This window comes from Mugil cephalus, chromosome 6 (genome assembly GCF_022458985.1).
Source record: "Mugil cephalus isolate CIBA_MC_2020 chromosome 6, CIBA_Mcephalus_1.1, whole genome shotgun sequence".
Classification (NCBI taxonomy): Eukaryota; Metazoa; Chordata; class Actinopteri; order Mugiliformes; family Mugilidae; genus Mugil; species Mugil cephalus.
In genome coordinates this window covers 11425785-11439068 of record NC_061775.1, presented here as the reverse complement: position 1 = coordinate 11439068, position 13284 = coordinate 11425785, and the positions used below count along the sequence as shown (strand labels likewise).

Sequence of the window (13284 nt, the reverse complement as noted above, 5' to 3'; positions counted from 1 at the left end):
CACAATTAGCATTGTATAATGAGGAAAGTAATATTATACAGCTTCATTGCCAAGAGAGTAACATTTAACAACTGAAATACCTACTGTTTTCAGGGTTTTATCGCCCAGGACTCAGTTTATTTTTGTCCTAGTACAACACAACCAGAGCTCCCTACCACTGATAGCAGTGGCAACCCACACTTATTTGGTTACCATCTATTTTACAATTTCTTTTTTTCTTTACTTTGGTTAGAGAAGAAGTACCCAAGGCTTCTCATGTATTTCTCTTGATTTTGGTGGAAACTTTTTCCAGAAGTAATTAGATGGTTCATGGTAATACCGTGGACTATTTGTTTTTAAAAGCAGGATTCTTAAGAGGATACAAATTTTGAACACTTACGCGCATACACACGTGATTAGTGAACACTGAATGATTATTAAGATTTTTTAGATTTGTAGTCAAACCAGAGCACATTCTTGAAAAGGTTTGTTGACTATTCAATGAATGAAAGCTGTAGCAGCATGATCTGGCCAGTCAGAATATTGTTATAGAAATTATTTCCAAATGCATTTAGATTTGCATTAGTCCTACATTTGCTTCGAATGCTCAGTTTAAGTATAATCAGTTCCCAACGGAGAGGATTCTAGACCAACTTTCCATCACAAGTGGGGAAGTTCGTCTGGCCTCCAGACCGACATCTTAATTTACATAATGTTAACTCAGGGATGTCAAACGTATGGCTCGTGGCCCAAAATCAGCCCTTCAGATGGTCTGAACTGCCCCGCGGCATGAATTTTCAAACATTAAATTGAAGACTATTAATGTAATTTCTCAATAAATAAATAGCTGCTGTTCCGAATTTGTCCACTGTTTCAGTAAGAGTTGTGGACAGAACAGAATACTCGGTACGTTAACATGCACGTGAAAAAAACAATCCGGCTTTAACTGGACAACTTAAGTGCATGTAAACATGTTAATATGACTAAAATTGTAGTTCTCCTCATCCAATTAAGACACCCAGATTATGCTATTGCAAGTTGATTTTCTCCAGCATGCAAATGTTTAATCAGACTTTTAACTGGACCCCGGAACAAAAACATCCAAGAAAGCCAGTCGCAGAAGAAGAAGGTAAACAGAGCCGGTAGAAAAACCACTTGAGAGACAGCGCGCAACAGAAGTAGCACATGTATTACATACGAGATTTAAAAAGCTGCACTAGTATCCATGTTGTTCTTCAAATGCTGGTTTGACGTATTAGAACACCTGGAAAGGGGGCCTTATTAACTCGGTGGAAAGGCACATAGCGCCACCTAGTGTGGAGGAGGAGGACATGCTCCTGTCAGTGATTTTATTTTCTCCGTTGCATGTAGACTGGGCAAGGACCGTATTCAGAAAGTCAAATTTCGAGCATAGCTCAATTACGAACTACACAACAGATGGCAGCAATGCACCAAAACTGTGCTTATTTTTCTTTGTTTATAAAATGTTTTAGATATATAGATAGTTCATAGATGATAACATTTTGATAATGTACTTCTTTGCTTCTTGTGCTTTCCATTTGGTATTAATGTTTCATCAATCAGTTTTAATTTCAATCTAATCATTGATTCTGTTTCAAGGAAAAATTGCCAATGATATTCTGATTCCATTTTCTCCTATGTGCTAATGAAATGCTTTACATCATTACAAGCTAGGTATCCTTTTGCCACAGGCACTTGTATGGGGCATTTTACATTTATTTTAAAATAATTTATCAAATAATTCCAGGAAAATATAATTAATAATTACTGTCATATAGAAAATTATAGAAAACACTGAAACCATATAATGAAATATAAATAAAGCTGCACTGCCTCAGCTCGACTCACTTTTAAAAGCGTCCTGTAGACAGGATGATGCAAACCCCTGTTTTGTGCATGACACGTCATGTCTATACGGATGAAAAGAGCAGGTGCATCAAATATGGATATCCTGTGGATCTTTTCTCAGTGGATTCCATGTTGATCTTGTGGATTTAAATGTTCCTGCGGGTAGTTTATGTGTAACTGTAAAATTTTAAAGGACCCATTTATAATTTTAAGTGGGCATAGAGATGCAAGGTGAAGGCAAATTAAAAAATAATAATAATCCAGCTTCAAAATCATTGTGTACCCAAACAAAACTGTAATCTCCACAGGTTTATTTTTCATTGCACTGCGGGGATGCAAAATGTTATCAGATAAGGTCAACCTATGGGGACTGACTAGGAGAGGAAAGGAGAGGAGAGGAGGATGTGTTGAGGTCTTACTATCAGATTGATCGTCTCCAATTAATTCCTTGTCTTGGTGGCTGCTCTGCAGGTCATAATACATCCTGCTGCAGGAGCTGCCATTATTACCTGACAGCTTTCACACAATGAGTTCACTGCGAAATGTTTGCAGTGTGCAATGCGCTGTTTATATGACATGTAACAGAAATTGAGCTGAGGAAACCATGATTTATAAACGTATAAAAGTGCCATGAAAGGTTTAGAAGAGTTCTGTCAAATATCCCATTCAGATCTTTTTAGAGTTCCATGTAGATTAATTCATTTTATCCGCCAGGTTTTGTGCAGTTATCAACATAGCGCTTTTGAAAATGGGCCTCAGCGGGGACGCTCCAGAAGTGTCCTCTAGTGTGCCATCTGTTAGCACGTGAACCGAACGCTCGAACGGAGACTGGCAGGTGGAAAAATTCTCACTGTGGATTTAATTGGCAGAGACACAGAGACTCCAAAGACAGGTAATGTAAAATGATGGTGGAGCTCTTTGCTATGCAAATGCAAAAGCTTGTGGCAACAGCGTGTCACAGCTGTCACTTAGACGTTTTAAAAGTTCTAGTTTAGAATGACACCTTTACACCTGAGCATGAAATTTTTGTGAGCAGCAGGGGAAAGCCAGGGGTGTTCCACTATGATTGCAGCTGTAGCTGCTGAGAGACCTTCCTCCGTGACTTGCCTGAACCTCCTTGGTTGAGGTAATTGTTGGCAAAGTGTGGCGTACAGAACGTGTAATTGCATGAATTATCCCCACAAGCTGCGTTTAACAGTGGTCAGGGGGTGCACAGATTCCTGTAATGAACTTGAAGTAATCAGAATACAGGAGTTTAAACTGCACTGAAAAATATCTACAAAAGATGAGTCATTCAAAAAGAAAAGAAAAAAAAAACCCCACTGAATTCCCTCTCTGGAGTTCCCCTAAGAACTGCACATATTTTCATTATATTTCAGCTTTAAAGTTTTGGCTCATGCTCATAGGTCGCAAAATCTTTGGTTGATTACACATTTTATATATATATTTATATATTTATATATATTAATTTCCCTCCACAAATTTAAATTTCTTTAAATGCATATTAACATGAATCCAACATATTTTAGTATAGGGATAAGGGATAGCGTAATATTGAAATGCAAATGCAAAATGATAATGTATATTTATAAATAGCACAAGGTTGAGTTTAATATAGAACACATATAGTAGGTAGGGGGTCCCTACTTAATCTCTCCATCAGTTTGGGGTCCTTGGCCTGAAAAACTTTGAAGACCCCTACCATAGACAGTATAAATAGGGACGTCAAAGCGAGTAGAGCGCCCCCTGGTGACTAAGTGCAGTACAGGTCATAAGCTCCGTCTCTATGTTATTGGATGGGACTTGGGCCGAACTAAAACATCAAATAATTTCTTTCAAGGATGATTTCTGTCATTTTGGGTAGTTAATATAATGCTGATGCATATTCAAGTTTCCTGTTGAAAAAAGTTGTTAAAAAAAAAAAAAGAGTACAGTGTATAATCCGACATGTCCTTGTAACTGGTGAACGTGAGCGTGGCATATGTCATGGCTCCACGTGGCACTTTACTGCGCAACATGGCGCCGTCCTTATCCCTCGGAGAATACTGTCAGTTTGGCCAATGCAAAGAAACGGTGACACATGGCCCATATTTATACAGTCTATGATCATGGCACTCATACACAGTTTTTAAAACTGGTCAGTTTCAGCAGAACTCACTGATTAACCTTTTACCATTGTATGATTAGGCACAGTATTGAAAACAAATGCATTCTGATATAACAGCCCTGCACTAAATGTTCATGCTTCATGACTGTTGTAATATTCAGCTCATGCTGAAATGTAAAAAATGTGGCAATTCAACAGTTAGATCATTTTGGAGGATGTAGGAGTGGTTCTGTTATACTGGAGTGAATTGAACACCAAAGGGCTTCTGCAGCCTGGCCCACTGACTGTGTCACAATAGAATACAATACAATACAATACAGTTGTAGCAGGAAAAAGTGGGATAACACAAATGCAAGTGGATTTTCAGTGAAAGCAAACAAGGTAAACTACAGGCACCGCAGCAAATGAGGCAGGGCAGATCCAAAGAGAGTCAACACATAACCCAAAAATAAAAGGAAGCAGGGAACACTGGGAATCCAACTGGGAAGCAACAAGAAAACACCAGCGAGGGAACACAGCAGGTAACACACCGGATAAGACAACAGACAAACTGAAAGGTGGGAGACGGGACTTACACACAAGGGCTGACAGGGTAATGAGAGCGAGCTGTATTAATGAAAGAGGAGCACACAGACGACATACACAAGGAAGGAGAAGTAACAAAACACGGGTGAAGTAAGGTGAGTGAGTGAGGAGCCAAATGAAATCAGGAGAAACAGGGGGGCAATGGCATGTAGCACTGCGATGTTACATTTAGGAATAGGTGGAGACCAAAACAAAGGAAAATCGAACAAAATATCAAACATAATGAAGATGCAATGTAAGATGGGAAGAGCTGGACACAGTAATGTAATGTGAGTAATGTGAACAGAGAAGCAATGTGAAATGAAAACTCTGAACATTGCCATTGCTGTGGTTTAAAATGTGTCAGCCCTCGGGGGCCCCAAGCAGTTTCCTGTCTTACCTGTTGACGAGCTGCACCTCTACATCAGGTCCTGGCCTATTTTACATGTGGTGTTATCTCGACACTTTGCACTATTACTTGATGTAGAAAGCCATAAACCACCACATTGCTTCATCGCGGCCCAGCCATTGATTGAGGCTCTGCTCGTTTATCAGTTAATTGCATTCAGCTGACGTCCCAGGTGTGATTCAGTCCGTGATTAGCTGGCTTTGATAAAAAAAAACAAAAAAAACAGCAGGGATAAGTAGGATTGAGACCCCTAGGACTGAGCTGAGCTTCCTCTCTCTGATATTCTACATGCGGTTGTCATCAGTGATGTCTTTAAATCCTTCATTAAGATGTAATAGTTTGTTGTGTTGTACAGTCTGTTGTCGGGTGCACAGTTTCTGTGTTCAGAAGAACACTCGTAGAGGTGTTTCATCAGAACTGTTGTGATGAGGACTAATGTGTGATCATTGTTAACGACTACGACTCCCCGAAGACCACTTCACTTAGCGGCTACTCACTCTTCAAAGGATTCTGAACGATAAAGTTTTATGTATTCAGCTTCTCTGGGCTTCTCTTCGATTTACAAAAGAGGCAAGTTTGGTGCCCGAGAATAAAAAAGCCTTGGTCGCTCATCATTTCTTGCTCTTGTTTTTCTTTTTCTCCACAGTAAAACCAACAGTTATTGATGTCGACATATTCGTGAACAGTATTGGACCAGTGTCTTCAATAAATATGGTAAGTCAGAGCTTTTGCTTGCTGTTGGCGTTAAATGACGTGCTGGTCATATTGATCTCGGGGCTGAAAGTGCACGTTATAACGTTAAAGTGCGTGTTATAAAGGCGGAGTCCAATCTCAGATAAATTGGGTTTCTCAGTGGGTGATTTTTATGGTTCCATCAGAAGTAAAGGTGTAATGGAAATGCACATATAACATGTAGAATTAATGTTAACGTGTGCACTCTTTCAGGTCAAGATTCAGAATATAGTTTTGATCAAATTGCAGCCAGACTGCAAATAAAGAGTGCTATGGATTCTGAATTTTGAATGTTATGTTTATGAAAGCATCTTACTTTCCATGGATTAAATGGCTTTTAGCATCCGAAGGCAAATACATACATGGTTCATACATACATGGTTCACTTTATTTAGTCTTTATATTTGTATATGATGTCCAAACAAGCATTCACATTTTAATCTAAGGCTTGAATTTCTACTTTGTTGAGGCAAATGTACATAAATTCTGGATGACGTTATCAAATCCTCTCTATAATTGCTAATGTATTACTTTATTTATATGATCACAACTCCACAACTCTCCCTGTCAATTTACTTCCTGTTAAAGAAAGTCAGACCTGTATGTTTCGCTTGTGTAATCTACCACTTATTAAAATATATAAACTAAAATATATGGATATAATAATAACATATGGGTGTATATTGGTTCCACTCATTAATGATTAGTGTCAAGAAATTCCAGAGGTGCGACCGTCTAACTTTTAAAATTACACAACTCTGGGAGAACTTGGCGTTAGAGGCTTTAACTTGGCGTCTGTGATGATGAAAAGATGAGTAGAGGGACATCAGAACGGGATGAAAGCGGTGGGATATTGAAATGGAAGGAAAGAAAAGAGCCGGCTAAGAGCGAGGTGAGAGGTTAAGATGAATGTGTGAAGAATAGCCGAGTGAGGGAGAGAAACAGCTTTCTGAAAGGGAGGCGGACTGTACCGGTGGTCAAAAGGACACACTGAGAGAGAGGAGGTGTTAAGTTTAGAGAGGAAATAGATTTCGAGTCGTACTGAGAGAAGAGATGAGCCAAGCTGAGGAAACTGTTTCTTGGACGGCTCGTCTGATCACACTTTCCAACGCCGCGCATTGACACGACAGAAAAACAAAACTAAGTTGGGACGGGGTTAATGAATGTCATAAAGCATTGATTGCATCTGTAGTAAAAGTCATTCAGTGCATATGCATAATAGTGCACTTTGCATGTAACTCAATGCATATGTTGTTTGTTGCTAATAACGGCTGACGAATAAGGCAAATACACAAAAGGGCTCGGCAATAAAAAAGAAAAAAAACATTAAATAAATGGACACTGGGAATGGAGCCATGCTGAGAATAATAAAAGGAAAATGTAACTAATAAACATTGATGAGCTACTGCTGGAGGATTCACATTAGTGTCTTTCTGACTAATGGCCATAAATATTGCAAAAAGTCCTTAATGTTACGTTCTATTCCAGTGTACCTCCCACCTCACTTCAGCTCAGGTGATCAGAATCTGCTGTACGCAAGGGCCAGTAGCAACCTCTGGGGTGCTGAAGAATGAAGCCAAAGTCCACCTGAGGCTGGCTGTACACCAGTCAGCCACAACATTATAACCACTGACAGCAGAAGTAAATAACATCGACCGTCTTGTGACGATTCACTGTTCTGCTGTGACGATTTTGGACCTGGCATTCACTCAGACATGTAGCACCCACTCAGGCCAGACCAGGAACCTCCACCTTCCTTGATGGCAGCAGCCAACCCTCAGCAGGACGCAGCCTAACACAGGCACACACACACGCACACGCACACAGAAATAGTTGGGAACAACTCAGAAAACATGGCGTCCAAATTCATTACATCACAAACTGATCAAGAATCTGTGTGATGATCCCCACAGGCCCCTCCAACCCATAGGAACTAAAGACCCCTATTAACCACATCCTACACCGACACAATATTAGGAAGGTGGTCATAATACTATGCCAGATCGGTGTATATCCCATATACCTCCATGTTAAAATGAGCAACTACAGCATAAATAAACATGTTTATAGCCTGATTCAAAAGACTAGCTCATTTCACTCAGCACTACAGTACGAGGGTGAAGCACTCAGAGTTCTGCCTCATTTTAGGAGTGGTTGTTTTGACAGCTCGGGACCCTCACAGCTCACTACCTGTTAGCCCAAGCATCATCCACTGACCTCAGCTCCACTCATGCTCTACTTCTTTAGCCGTTTTCGAAATGACACAGAGCTAGGCGGAGTCAGGCACCACCACACTGAGCCACCAAATCGCCTTCTATGAAAACCGCGTGTGACGTCACAGAGCGTTTGCACATCACGCGGTCTGTGTTCATCTTTGTCAGAGTTGAGTGACAAGTCGCTAACAATCTATGACAGGCCTTCACCTGTGACACCTCCTTCGGATGATGTCCCAGTGATGTGCCGCCGTGCCACGTTAGATTGACTCTTCTCAATGCTCAATACTGCAGTCGTGGAAGAAAGACTGAAAGTAAATAAATGACTAAATTGAAATTTTAAATAAACGCGCCCATTAGAAGGGCGAGAGTCGGAGAACACTGATGAATACTTTCATGTGTGTGTGTGTGTCAACTAAGGAGCTGGAGACGACTGGTTACCTTGTCTAAAAATAAAGAACACATACTGAGTCAAATCATAAACTGTTATGTTTAGAAACCATAGCGTGTAACTACCGTGTGAGTGTTGATTGCATGTAAGCGGCGATAAATGGTGAAAGCGGCGATAAATGGTGAAAGCGGCGATAAATGGTGAAAGCGGCGATAAATGGTCGCCCCTCTTACTTTAAAGTGTGATTTCAGCCTTCACTAGGCTCACCTGTCTGTACATTATAATACCTCCATTTGCATATTTGCTCCAATTTAACATCCTCGCCAAATGCATGCAGGTGCTTTCAGTTACTCTGACGGGTTAAACGTTTCCAACCCTTTAACCATACAGTTTCCCCACCCCGACATTAGCGAAATTACTGCTTGACGTCGCTCAGTCTTAACAAACACACACAGTCGTGTGCAGGGTCTAATCAGGGAAATCAGCTGTAAGTGGCGAATGTGGCTGCAGCTACAGCTAGAACCTCGTCGTCATCGCTGCCACTTGACTTACCGCATGGCTAAAGATAACAAATGGTGAATTCCTTTCACCGACTTTATTTCACGCGCGCAGAAAATGTTGCTCGGCTACAGCTGCAGACCTTGTCAGCTTTTTCACTTGAACTTGATCCAGCTTTCTCAAGCTCAGAGTTGGTGTCCCTCAGTTCCTCTGTTCCCTCAGGCCATAAGACTCTAGTACTCGGAATAAATAGACACAAATAGACACTTGAAATAGACACACAGCCACAATAATATCATAACCTGCCGTTCCTTTGCGTCCCTTACACACATTATGCTGGTAATGAAATGTTTACAACCACCCTAACTCATGCTCTGTGAGTCTGCTTATTAATTGGGGCTGTTGTCTCTCTTTTTGCTCTGTGTAATGTTTTTTTTATAAGTGCATTGTCTCCCAAGTGTTTTGCACTTTGTGTATTTTATTGCTTGTCTTTGCACTGTTCCTACCGTTTACACTGTTTTGTGCTCAGCCCCTTGTATTACACTATACTCAGTGCTGTGTCTTCATGTGGCTCCGTGGTCTTGGAGGAACGTCCTCTCATCTCAGCATGTGTCACACCTGCTATAAAAAACACTTTGACTTTGGAAGAACAAGCTAAAAGCTTTTGACCGGAGTATCTGGGACAAGGAAAACCAGGGCCAACTCACAAACAGCCAGTTAGTGAGCACAGTGTATTTTTGACGTTTGAATTGTCACAGGATGATGGTATTAAAGAGAAAATCATTCTGACATGCTACTTGTGCAGATAAAACCAAGCGGCCCCTGTCTTCTACTGTGCTTATATGTGTTACTGTGGCAAGGTGCTGGGGTTTCTATTCAGGAATGTGCAGCGTGAATCTATGAGAGCCCATAATTTGCTTTCATTTCAATGAGCAATACTGCATATTCATTGCATATTCTCTGCTACTACAACAAAAGGTGAAGTGCTGTCTCCCTCTTTTTCTTTTTTTTTTGTTTGACCAGCTTATATTAAGCCACATTGTCACAGATGAATTCATATATTGGTTGTCATACTTGTATTGTTTCTAATTGCAATGTGGTGTATAATTCAGGGTGTCATGACTTCTCCAGGAGACATATTGTAATTAAATCCTTTCTGCATAAACTCGGCGGACCGTTTTTCACATGTAGAGCACAGTCAAAGAGAAAGGATTCTGCACTCAGTGGAGAAATGTACTTGAATTGTTTTTCAGTAGCCCACTAAATCATTATGCCTTTGTCTTTTGACACAATGGCACATACAATGGGTACTGTCTAATTGAATGGTTCGAGAACAGCCATGTTTTTCAGTCATACTGAATCACTGGCATTTCTACTGTTCCTTAACAGTAGGTTAAAGATTTGCCTAAACAGTCCATCCATCCATCCAACCATCCATGTTTGAGGAATGTCTGAATGTATTGTTGTTGCTTTTTTTTTTTTTTAACTCTTGTGCTTTTTACACCGGCAACTAAATAAGTGACAATAATCATTTATATCAGTAATGAAGTAATGATACATGGGCTGCAGACAGCGGTACCATGTAATATACTGTATTACCAATGATTAATATCAATGCTATTAATCACAACATATATTCAGTATATGAAATAGCAGATGGGTGGGCAGAATAAAACTATACACCATTAATGAAAAATATTTTCTAATACCGCAGAGAAGTAATAGTAATATAAAACCACATGTTTCGCTGTGGATGATGTATATATGTACACATGCAGAGTCGTACTGAAAAGCTATTCAGCGCTAAATGCCCCTGTTCTGTGTATGTTGTGTCAAAAGATGTGAAATGTTCCTCCAGAGTTACTTCTTATAGCAGCTGTGTGGATGCATCGTTGCAGTCAGTGGCAGCAGCCGGTGACTTTTCAAGAACATTTCCAAAACATAATCAGTTCTTAAAATATGAATTATTCAAAAATAAGCCAAAGTACAAACATCTGGAAGTACTTAAATGTTAGTGTAGAAGTGACATGAACTAAAGACTAAAGATGTGTGGATTTATCTCTGGGCTTCAAGAAGGCCCTAATTTAAAAACCCTGATTAGCATGCTAACATGTCATGACTTCTGTAATCACTCCCAATTTACTGAATGGTGAGTCGCTGTTGAACATTTAGTTTGAGTCTCTCTTCCATTTAAGTTTAATTATATGCACAGTAAGATTTTCTATTGATGGTGATTAGTGTCATAAATCGCACCTCTGAGGAACAAATGAGCATCTTTTACACAGTCAGTGGCCTGTCCAGAACATTTATGCTAACATTTGTTAGTTCAACCCAGTGTACTGGTGCCTCTGGTATTACCACCGTTTCCAACAGTAAATTAGAATAACTTTACATTTCCTTGGATTTCCTTAACAAATTTATCTGATATTAGAAAAACAACAACTTAAAAGAACTTAATGCTTTTGGAGCTAATTTGGAGACACTGAAAAATTGCCTACTTTTACACTGTCATGGGATAATTCCTCTCAAGATTACATGTTATGTGTCAAGTCCCTACTGTCATTGCAACAGTGCAGACAGGCCGAGGACTAGAACATGTAAGAGATAATTAAAGCACCAAGAGCCCTCTGTCCCACAAACACAATGGAATTTCCATGTCCATTTTTTTTTTTGTTTTTTTTGTTATCAACTTTAATATAGACTTCAGCTAACAGACTCCACTTTATAAATGGGTGGCAGTGCATTCAGACTGTCGGCCATGCACACCATCTGCACATTTAGACACACAATTTGCACGTACTGGCTGGACATTACACACAACTAGTTTATTCATTCATTCTTTCTGCATCGATTAAAGTGAGTATTTTGAAGTGTATAATTTAACTTTGGCCCACATGGATATAGAAAGGCTGGGAATTCAACCATGTTTAGGGGTCAAAGTCGTGGATTTAATTACAGCCTGGATGTGATGGCTAAGTGAGTTTTTACCGCCTCATGAAAGATTTGGCTTAGGCTCCTTATCAGCAGTTTTATGAGCTTATTAACTAAAACATCATCTGAGAGTTTGCTAAATTGCTAAATTGCCAGAAAAGCATAGTGCATATATATATATATATATATATATATATATATATATATATATATATATATATATATATATATATATATATATATGTATATATATATATATATATATACGCAAGTTTTATGCCAAACTTTTGACCTTTTGCAAATGATGTACAGAGTTAATGTAGATAAAATTATTCGTAAAATGTTTCACCCATTCTGATTGACGACATACAAAGTGATACATAATAGATTTGAAATTATCTGATATTAAATGATATTAAACACAGATTGTCCAAAACTTCATGTTTTTCTCAAAAGAGCAAACAAGTGTAGCGATTTCTTTACCTCACATTGGTTACGTCTTTGTGTGTCAGAAAGATGTAATGAGCTCATTACTGCCCCCTGGGTGTAATGGCAAAAAACTCCTTTCACACCAGGTTTAAAAACGTTCCCTTATGGAAGTTTTTCTATGCCATCAGAGTTTGAATATAAATTGTTAGGTAAATGTAGTTTACATAAAAAAATCAACATAAAAAAAAAAGTTCAACCTCATAAAATTCAACAATAAAAAATATCAACATAATAAAATTTAACATAAAAAAAATCTACCTCAAAATTTCAACCTTAAAGATACAACCTCAAACAGTTCAACCTCTAAACTTCAACCTCCAACTTTTAACCACAAACCTTCAACCTCCAACTTTCAACCTCTAAAAAAGCTGGACTTAACTCCCGGGTGAGCAGGGAGAAGCAATCGATCCCTGTCTCTATTCATCCAACGTCTAGCCAATCAGGTTACGCTCCATTGATCATGAGACGACACCGGCAAATAAGACAGATCAGCCAATGCCACCAACACGACTGATGGAGCTTCGGAGAGTACTATTGCATTCGTGAAATTGTGTAATAGATATTACTCAGTTTAACGTTAACGGAAAGTATTAAACAGTATTTACATTGACAATTTAATTAATTGTTATGGAAGTTTTTCTGTGCCATCAGAGTTTGAATATAATTGCTAGGTAAATGTAGTTTACATAAAAAAATCAACATCAAAATGTCAACCTCAAAGATACAACCTCAAACAGTTCAACCTCTAAGCTTCAACCTCCAATTTTCAACCACAAACCTTCAACCTCTGAAAAAGCTGGACTTAACTTCCGAGTGAGCTTTTATGGTTTGTTCCTGACTGTTCCTTACTTAAGAACAAACTATAAAGCAACACAAGGTTGTGATTTGCGCTGTATGTAAAGTGTTTTCAAACTGTACTTTTGGTTTTTTGAAAGAGAACAGATGCTGACATTACCATTTTATGCTAGCCTGGCTCACTACTCACTAATCTAGTCTCTCTCAGCGTCTCACTGGAATTCTGCATCATGTTGCTAAGCCAGAGGTGACTGGTTGAAGTCCATGCTTGAACAGTGGTTCCACCCTGCAGATAGCGCAAGCTACT

General features: G+C 39.2%; 1 protein-coding gene across 1 annotated transcript in view; it reads left to right on the top strand.

Moving 5' to 3' along the window:
• The window catches only part of LOC125008892 (gamma-aminobutyric acid receptor subunit gamma-3), a 56758-nt gene that overhangs the window by 10582 nt on the left and 32892 nt on the right, over positions 1–13284 (top strand). The window contains exon 3 of the mRNA XM_047586250.1: positions 5575–5642. Within this exon, the coding sequence (XP_047442206.1) occupies positions 5575–5642 (68 nt within the window). The remainder of the gene's footprint in view (positions 1–5574; positions 5643–13284) is intronic.